This window comes from Procambarus clarkii, chromosome 51 (genome assembly GCF_040958095.1).
Source record: "Procambarus clarkii isolate CNS0578487 chromosome 51, FALCON_Pclarkii_2.0, whole genome shotgun sequence".
NCBI lineage: Eukaryota > Metazoa > Arthropoda > Malacostraca > Decapoda > Cambaridae > Procambarus > Procambarus clarkii.
The window spans coordinates 3031901-3041339 of NC_091200.1; the positions used below are offsets into that span (position 1 = coordinate 3031901).

The following is a 9439-nucleotide window of genomic DNA, read 5'->3' on the forward strand; positions in this document are numbered from 1 at the left end:
AAACTGTGAACTGTTTCACGGTTAATGTTCTGTTGACAATGACAGTCCCAGGCGGGCACCGAGCGAGGGAGGGAGGAGAGTGTGACGAACATTCCAGTGGGAGATATTGACTGTGAATTAGATAGGAGACTGAAAAATAGACCAAAGGAGAGAGAGAGAGAGAGAGAGAGAGAGAGAGAGAGAGAGAGAGAGACAGAGTCACAAGGTAGATAGATATGCCCAGTGGGGAAAAGTATTACCGCAAGGTCAACATATCTATCTATCGATATACCCAACGTTTCAAAATACATGTATTCCGATGTACAAATTGTTCACCATAATAAAAATGTATTAATTTTTGAACCTATGGTACGAATGAAGGAAAGCCAAATTTTCAAACTACCTGACAGCATGAGAAAAATATATATATTTACGAACTCCCAAAAAGCAAGAATTTTTACCGTAAGTTAAATCTAAAGTTTACAGTTCAATTTGTAGGATATATGTTACAAAATAGGATTCTTTTGAGTGTCGTTGCGCTAGATATTATAATGAAGCTTTTCGTTTCGCTGAATATTTTGCTGAATATAAACAATTAAAATTCCAAATTCAATAGAGATACAATGGGAACAATAATAAAATATTGTAGAGGAATTTTATATCTGATTTAAATAACTGTGTTTGGACTCGCTGAACTATACTTACTTATTCATACTTGCTGGGACTGAGCTTTGGTTCCTTGCTGTGATTTGTCTCTCCTAGCGCCTAGCGTGTGCAGCGTGCTGTGACTAGTGTCTCCTAGCACCTAGCGTGTGCACCGTGCTGTGCCTAGTGTCTCCTAGCGCCTAGCGTGTGCACCGTGCTATGCCTAGTGTCTCCTAGCGCCTAGCGTGTGCAGCGTGCTGTGCCTAGTGTCTCCTAGCACCTAGCTTGTGCACCGTGCTGTGGCTAGTGTCTCCTAGCACCTAGCTTGTGCACCGTGCTATGCCTAGTGTCTCCTAGCACCTAGCGTGTGCACCGTGCTGTGCCTAGTCTCTCCTAGCACCTAGCGTGTGCACCGTGCTGTGCCTAGTCTCTCCTAGCACCTAGCGTGTGCACCGTGCTGTGCCTAGTCTCTCCTAGCACCTAGCGTGTGCACCGTGCTGTGCCTAGTCTCTCCTAGCACCTAGCGTGTGCACCGTGCTGTGCCTAGTCTCTCCTAGCACCTAGCGTGTGCACCGTACAGGCACATGCTCTCAACACAATGGCTCACTGCGTCTTCTCTCTATACATATCCTTCAGTTACGTGATATCAAGTAATTGTGTATTTATTTCTTCTACACTCCAGAATATTTTATATGTCGTGATCATATGCTCATTGATTTCTCCGTTATTGCAGTCGTCACTGTTGACTTCGTCCGTGTAACACTGTAGCTCGCCCCGTTCACTGATGGGTTCAGTTTTGTAACAAACCTCTGTACTTTTCAGATTTAATTTAGGGTTTTAATATGTTTACCATCCACTCTGATTCCCTTACACAGCGATAGCCTCCATTCTTACATAGCGGTACTCTCCTAGTTGTGCTTGCGAGGGTCGAGCTTCGGCTCTTTGGTCCCGCCACTTAATTGTCAATCAACTTGTGTATTGATTCCTGAAAGCGCTGTTCGATCCCCGATGGTGCAAGTGATTATACTGCGTTCCTTAACTCCGTCCTCATATCTCACCTTCTTGTCTTCATATCCCTTCATAGTGTCATACAATGTTGTTGGTGCAGAGCTTTCTTCTGAAAATTAACCAGCCTCACTTTTCAGAAGTTTGGGTTCCACGTTGGTGCTGCAAACTGTACCAGTTCCAATACAGCTGAAACTTATGCTGCATACAGCTTTTTAAAAGCATTATTGGCTAAGCACCTGAAAGCAATCCTGAGATTCCTCTGTTTTTCTATTTGTCACTCATGTAACACCGTTAACATATCTCGCTTCGTGCAGGTCGGCGTTCGATCCCCGACCGTCCATGTGGTTAGGGCACCATTTCTCCCCCCCCCACCCCCGTCTCATCCCTAAACCCCTTATCCTGACCCCATTCCAAGTGCTATATAGTCGTAATGGCTTTGCGCTTTACCCTGATAGTTCCCTCCCTCCTTTTCGAGACCTGATCTTTGTTCAGTCCGTCCTCCTAAGGTTTCCCAACGACAAGAAAACGGGCAGTTTAATATGTCGTCTCCTAACCTACCAGAGGACCCAAAGCAGAAAACGGGACAGTACGTCACTTTCGCGAGCCGCTTCCATTTACTAGTACGACAGTTTTTGGCCTTAAGTAACGCATACGAGCGAAAAACGACGTTCTTTGTTGGGGTGTGACAAGTTGTTGTGTCACGTTTTCTTTGTCACTTTACTCCTATCCCCCATGCTCAAACCCTTGCACTTACCATCATTAAAGTCTGGTAACCACTTGTCCGACCAAGTGGTTATCTTCCTGTATATCGTTATCTTCTACAAGTTATCTTCCCTATATATCGTGGCAATTAAAAACTGTGTAAACTCGTGAAGTTATTTCTCTGAACAATTTAAAGATAACTTTTTATACACTTAGTATTCATGAGACTTAATATTGGTGTAATGAGGGTACTCATAGAGCGAGAAAAAGTTTCCTTTAATTGAGTTTTCCTGAGAAATTGAAATATTTGATGGAGAGTTTACAGTGGCTAGTTAGAGGAGGGATACAGTGATTAGTTGCTGGAATAATAGTTGCTAGTTACTGGAATGATACAGTGATTAGTTGCTGGAAGGATACAGTGATTCGTTACTAGAGTGATACAGTGATTAGTTGCTAGTTTTATAAAGTGATTAGCTACTGGAGTAAAACAGTGATTAGTTACCGGAGTGATAAAGTGATTGGTTACTGCAATAATACAGTTATTACTTACTGGAGTGATTCAGTTATTACTTACTGGAGTGATACAGTGATTAGTTACTAGAGTTATACTAAGATTAGTTGCTGTAGTGAGCGAGTGGTTAGATACTGAATTTACACAGTGTTTAAGTGCTGAAGTGATGTAGCGGTACAGTGAGGCTAAATAAGCAATGCACTGATACAGGCATGCAGCAGTGCACTGACACAAGAATGCACAAATGCACTAATACAAGCATGTAACACTGCATTGATACAGGTATGCAGGAATTCAATTTTACACTCAGAAACATATATTAAGAAATGCAGCGATCCACATACACAGAAATTCAAGGACACAAGTGGGCACAAATATGGGGGTAACACTTATATGTGAAGCAATATTGCACGCGTATTGACAAATCTGTATGCATGTATTGCACGCGTATTGACAAATCTGTATGCATGTATTGCACGCGTATTGACAAATCTGTATGCATGTATTGCAGACGTATTGACAAATCTGTATGCATGTATTGCAGATGTATTGACAAATCTGTATGCATGTATTGCACGCGTATTGACAAATCTGTATGCATGTATTGCAGACGTATTGACAAATCTGTATGCATGTATTGCACGCGTATTGACAAATCTGTATGCATGTATTGCACGCGTATTGACAAACTTGTATGCATGTATTGCATGCGTATTGATAAATCTTAGTGTTGTATCAGTGGAATACAATTGCCGGAGTTGCCAAACAGGTCAAGATATATAATCTCGCTTTTTGAACATTCAAAGGGGTGCATTGATTTAGTGAATTCAAACCTATGAATTTCGTGGTTCGTAAACACACTTTGAGTAAGAAAACATTCCATTTTCTTGCACCTATATCATAAGAAGCAAGAAAACACTATGGTGGCATACCGTGGGTTATTTAGTCAACCGATTTTTTTTGTCTAGTTGGTGACGTTTGGAAACTATCCTGGTGGCCATGGCAACCGACCTCCAGTTATTTCAGAGGACAAATTACAAAATTTTTTAACTTTTACAAAATGAGAGTAAATATTGCACCGGTTATTTCATAATACAATAAAAATCCCACACCGAGCACTCAACCGGAAACTATTCACCAGACAAAGGCACAAACATTTTAAATTCGATATATGTATATTTGACAGCAAAATGGTTTAGGATAACGGTATGCTAGCCAACAAAAATATGTCTAAAAAGTAACTTCTAATATATTTTCCGAGGTAACTTCTATATTTTAGGTAAAAAAAAATATGTTATTTATCAATAATTAGAAATCAATATATATATTCCCAATTTGGTATCGTATGTTGACCAATCCACACACTAAGAAAATGAAGGGACGACGACTTTTCGGTCGTCGTCCGACTTGAGAATGGTCCAGGACGGACCGAAACGTCGTCGTCCCTTCATTTTCTAGTGTGTGGTCTGGTCAACATACTTCAGCCACGTTATTGTGACTCATCGCCTGCATTTGGTATCGTATTTTTTTAAGAAAACTTTAAAACCTGTTAAAAACTTCCTAAAAACTGTAAACTGAAGTTTATATTATTTTATCTCCTTCGGCTATTCTTATTCTCGCTTATTTTATTTAACTTGAGCATAATTTAGATGTCTCAGAGGAGTTCCCAGAACTATTGTGGGATGCACAAGACGATTTTCACTCCTGCTCTTCAGGCAATAAAGTCGTCCATGTTTGTGGATGTGAGGACTAAGCGACTTTTCTCGGAACTGATCTGATGTAAGTGGTGTACAAGATCCTGAACGTCTCCTTCTTCAGATTTCTGAACTAATTTAATATGTTGGCCAACTTTGCATATGCAGCGGATGAACTCCGGTTGATTTATGTTTCATGAGATGTGTCCGATGTTATATGAGCCTGGAGGTGTTTTTGTCTTTCCTGACTCCAGTGCGTTAACCTTCCTATTTGATATATTATACTTGGTCTTGAGTTTTCAGCTATTTTCTTCATTGCATTGCACTTGCAGGAGTTGAGTTCTAGAATCCAAATCTAGTGAATAAATTAAGCTAAATATTCTCTATACATAAGCTAGATTTTTATTTCTTTGGATTAACTTTTGTCATCTCTCACTGTAAACGCTCAAATTAATTAATATCCATTCTAAACTTAAGTGTGTAATCTAAATGAGGCTTTGCAAAGGCAAGATCAAGCAGAATAATAATAATATCAGATGTGTTACTAACTCTTCCAGAAATATATCCAAGAATCCTGTTTTTTATTTTTTCTGCACATGTGTGCATATATTTTTTCTCTTAAAACCTACTAATCATGAGTTCTAGATCTTTCTTGCATTCGGAACTCACAATTTTAATACTATCCAGCTGATATCTGGGAACTGTTATTGTTACCTAAAATCAAAACCCTACATTTTTCAGCATTCAACTGCATCGGCCAATCGTCCATTTTCTAAATCTGTCTAGATCGTCTTGAAGCAATTTTATGAATTTAAAATATATTTCAGGGCCAGTTTTTGTATCGTTTTGCAAATTTGTACAACGATGGTTTCATTCCTGTCTCTAAATCGTTCATATATATATATATATATATATATATATATATATATATATATATATATATATATATATATATATATATATATATATATATATATATGTATATATATATATATATATATATATATATGGTAAATAACAGGTGTTCCGGTGAGTTACAAGAGAGTTACAACCCATGTACCACTCCAACTACTTGGGCTGGACGGTAGAGCGACGGTCTTGCTTCATGCAGGTCGGCGTTCAGTCCCCGACCGTCCAAGTGGTTGGGCACCATTCCATCCCACCGTCCCATCCCAAATCCTTATCGTGACCCCCTTCCAAGGGCTATATAGTCATAATGGCTTGATGCTTTCTTCTGGCAGTTTTCTTCCATTCCGTTGGTAACTTCTCGCAAGTTTAATGCCTCTTCCATAACTTTGTAATGTTTTGCAAAGGTTTTATCTATCTACCTATATAAATATCTATCTATCTATCTATCTATCTATCTATCATCTACCCAACCATTTATGCATCCATCTGCTTATCTATCTTTCTATCCATTTGCCAGTTCATTTACATATCCATACACCCATCCATTAATCTATTCATAATAGCTATCCATCTATCTATCTACTGTCTTTGTTTCTGTCTCGCTTTATCTCTGACTTTTTTTTCTACGTCTTTCTCTTTGTCTCTGTTCCTATCTCTATCTTTGCCTGTCCCGGTCTCTACCTCTGTCTTTACCTGGCTTTATCTTTGCCTCTCTCGGTCCATGTCTCTGTCTCTCTATCTTATAAAATATGTAATTGTCAAAAGTGTGAGTGGTCGCGAGTGAGAGGATCTTAGGCAACTGAAATACTAAAACATAATAGTTACCCCCCTTAGTCTGCAACCCGTTCTCGCACTTGCGTGTAGTCAATATTGGCTTATTTAATAAGTGCATATGTGACATACTAATTGATTGTGAATATTTTAGTTTACCTTAAAAAGCTTCATAGAAAACACCGACCTCACCTAACCTTCTTAGTATGTTAAGATAAGCTTGTCTGTTGTCTCTGTCTTGTCTTGCCTGCTTGTCTCTGAGACGGGACTCTGGCTTGAGAAACCTTAGTAGCTGTGGGAAGGATCGTGAATTTTATGCGAATACGGGCAAATTACCGACAGGGGGGAAATTTATGTTAATTTTCCCGAGATCATTAAATAATGTGATATTAATATATCAAAATATTGTATTTTCATTATAAAAATTATGATATAAAACAATTATATTATTTTAAAATTCCCCACCAGTGTTGCGCCTAACGATTCCTCTTCTCCACACTTTGAAATACTGACACCATGATCCGAAGTTAATATTGTGGTAGTGAGAGTTTCGTACCCATCTATTGAAATGGTAATTGCATACGTCCCTGAGAAGCGTGTCGCCTCCCACCAGAGGAAAAGCCCATTGCAAGAAGACTTGTAATATTGGCAATATGCAATATACAATTTCGCCTCTGCTGTTTCTGGCAGCACGGGGTGCAAAGTTGTAAGGGAGGGAGTGGACGGAGGCGAAGGGTTCAGTGTCCATTCACTGGTTGTGGTTGACAGATCCAATATTATTTTTTCGAGGCCTGAGCAGCTTGATCTCTCAATGCTACAGCTGCCGGGTCTTGAATGCTGGAACCCTCAACACCATTGATCCTGAATATCGAGTGTTGCAGTCACTAAAGACACTGACCCCGTCTCTTGATTTCTAGATCACATAACACTGTCGATTGTGCGTACTGAGTCCTGGAAACCCAATTCCAGCACTCCAAAGTACTCTGGGGTGCTCCAAGGTACTCCAAAGTATTTTGGAGAACTTTGGAGTACTCCAAAGTAGGCGATGAGTCACAATAACGTGGCTAAAGTAAGTTGACCAGACCACACACTAGAAGGTGGAGGGACGACGACGTTTCGGTCCGTCATGGACCATTCTCAAGTCGATGGACTTGAATCGACTTGAGATTGGTCCAGGACGGACCGAAACGTCGTCGTCCCTTCACCTTCTAGTGTGTGGTCTGGTCAACTACTCCAAAGTACTTCATTACTAATGGATCTTGTTACTGGAACTCCCCAACTCATCACTGTTAGCAGATCTTCTTTGCTGGAATCCCCAACACCAGTGCCACAGAGTATTCTTTGTAGGAACCTCCAATTCTGCAACTTACGGGCCTTCACTGTTAAATTTCGCAACATTCAGGATCCAGTGTCATGGCTGCAGTGTCTTCCCCATTACAACTGGTCGCTGGTCTTAGCATCAAGACTCCAGCATCATAGGCACCGAGTTTTCTAGTGCTGAAGTTCCCGCCACCACCACCACTGTCGGGTCCCGAGAAGGCTGATTTCAGATTTTTTTCCTAGAAATAGAAAGTTGCTGGATGCTGTAAACATTGAAGTCTGTTTATTCTGTTTGATCATAAAGAGATCAGACTGAGATTTTTTCAGTAATTCTATCAAGTAAAACCGCTCCTCGTGTAGACAAACAAAATATTTTTTCCTGACAAATTATTTTGTCTTGACAAATGAACTTCCATCAAACTCACCCCTCCCCTCCCTTTCCAAAAGAAAACAAAAATATTAACGTCGGTGCATTGCTTGCTATCAAAATTAACTTTAAACTGAGGACGATAATGAAACTAACCCACAACGTCCACATGGACTATTAACAGTCGCCGCTTCTCCCCAGATATCGAGGACGTCGTCACTCTTTAGACCAATGTTGACACACCTTGGGAAGCGACGGACACTGGCGACTGGTGAGTCAAAGTAACGTGTTCCACAGTCTTGGTAACACGAAGAGAAACTGGTGAACGGCTGAGTACACGGGGGGACATGGGTGACGTATGGAATACTAGTACACACGGTGAGGCAGTACACGGTGAGGCAGTACACGGCGAGGCAGTACACGGTGAGGCAGTACATGGTGAGGCAGTACACGGTGAGGCAGTACACGGTGAGGCAGTACACGGCGAGGCAGCACACGGTGAGGCAGTACACGGCGAGGCAGCACACGGTGAGGCAGTACACGGCGAGGCAGCACACGGTGAGGCAGTACACGGTGAGGCAGTACACGGTGAGGCGGTACACGGCGAGGCAGCACACGGTGAGGCAGTACACGGTGAGGCAGTACACGGTGAGGCAGTACACGGTGAGGCGGTACACGGTGAGGCAGTACACGGTGTGGGAGGGAGGCTGGTGGGATACAACAATGGGTGTTGAGAGAAACCGTCCACGAGAGAAAACTGCCTCGTGTGGGCCACTTCCTGATAAACTGGTCATTTATGAACATGGAGAGAAGCTTGGGTCCCTGCGGATGATGGAATACCGACCGGTAAAGAGGCTCTCACTCCTCTCTCTCTCCTCTCTTCTCTCTTGCTCCCCTCTTTATTCTTCTCTCGCTATCTTTCTCTCTCTCGCATGCTCCCAAAGCGGTCAGAGCTAAGGACTTCCACTTCCTGATTAATGTGAAGGATTTTTCAATTGGAAAAGACTCCTTCCTATATACCTTTATTGATGGAACAAAAACTTTTAAGCATTAATATAGAGGAAGACTGACATAAACTTCAGGATGATCAGGATAAACAGAACATATAATCTAACAATTGGATTTAGGAGTTTTACTCTAGCAAGTGCAATGTTATATCGATCTGGTGAGGAAACGGGATGCTGGACATTAGATATCCTATGGAAAGGAAAATAGTCTTTGAAGGAAGCAGAGTAAAACTTGGTGGATTACATCACACAGAATCTGCATCCCAAAACCCACATCAACCAGATACCATCAGCTGCATATGCAATGATCAGTAATTAGTGTAGTACAAGTTATATTAATCCTGGAATATCTGGTTCGAAGCTGGAGAAAGTCAAGAGATTCGCCGCCAGACTAGTCCCTGAGCTGAGAGTCATAAGATAAAAAGAGAGTCCAGGGACATTAAACCTCACGACACTGAAAAAAAAAAGAAGAAACAGAGCGACCATGAGCACCAGATACAAAATACTTAGTGCGAGGGGAAAATGA

General features: G+C 41.2%; 1 protein-coding gene across 1 annotated transcript; it reads right to left on the bottom strand.

Moving 5' to 3' along the window:
• Positions 1 to 8034: 8034 nt before the first annotated feature.
• LOC138351941 (keratin-associated protein 10-12-like) lies at positions 8035 to 8700 on the bottom strand. The gene has a single exon (XM_069304110.1). The coding sequence runs from the start codon at positions 8698 to 8700 to the stop codon at positions 8035 to 8037; it is 666 nt and encodes a 221-aa protein (XP_069160211.1).
• Between the last annotated feature and the right edge of the window lie 739 nt (positions 8701 to 9439).

Excerpts from the sequence above, each read along its gene's own strand:
- LOC138351941 (XM_069304110.1), bottom strand. The coding sequence starts at position 8,700 with ATGACCAGTTTATCAGGAAGTGGCCCACACGAGGCAGTTTTCTCTCGT.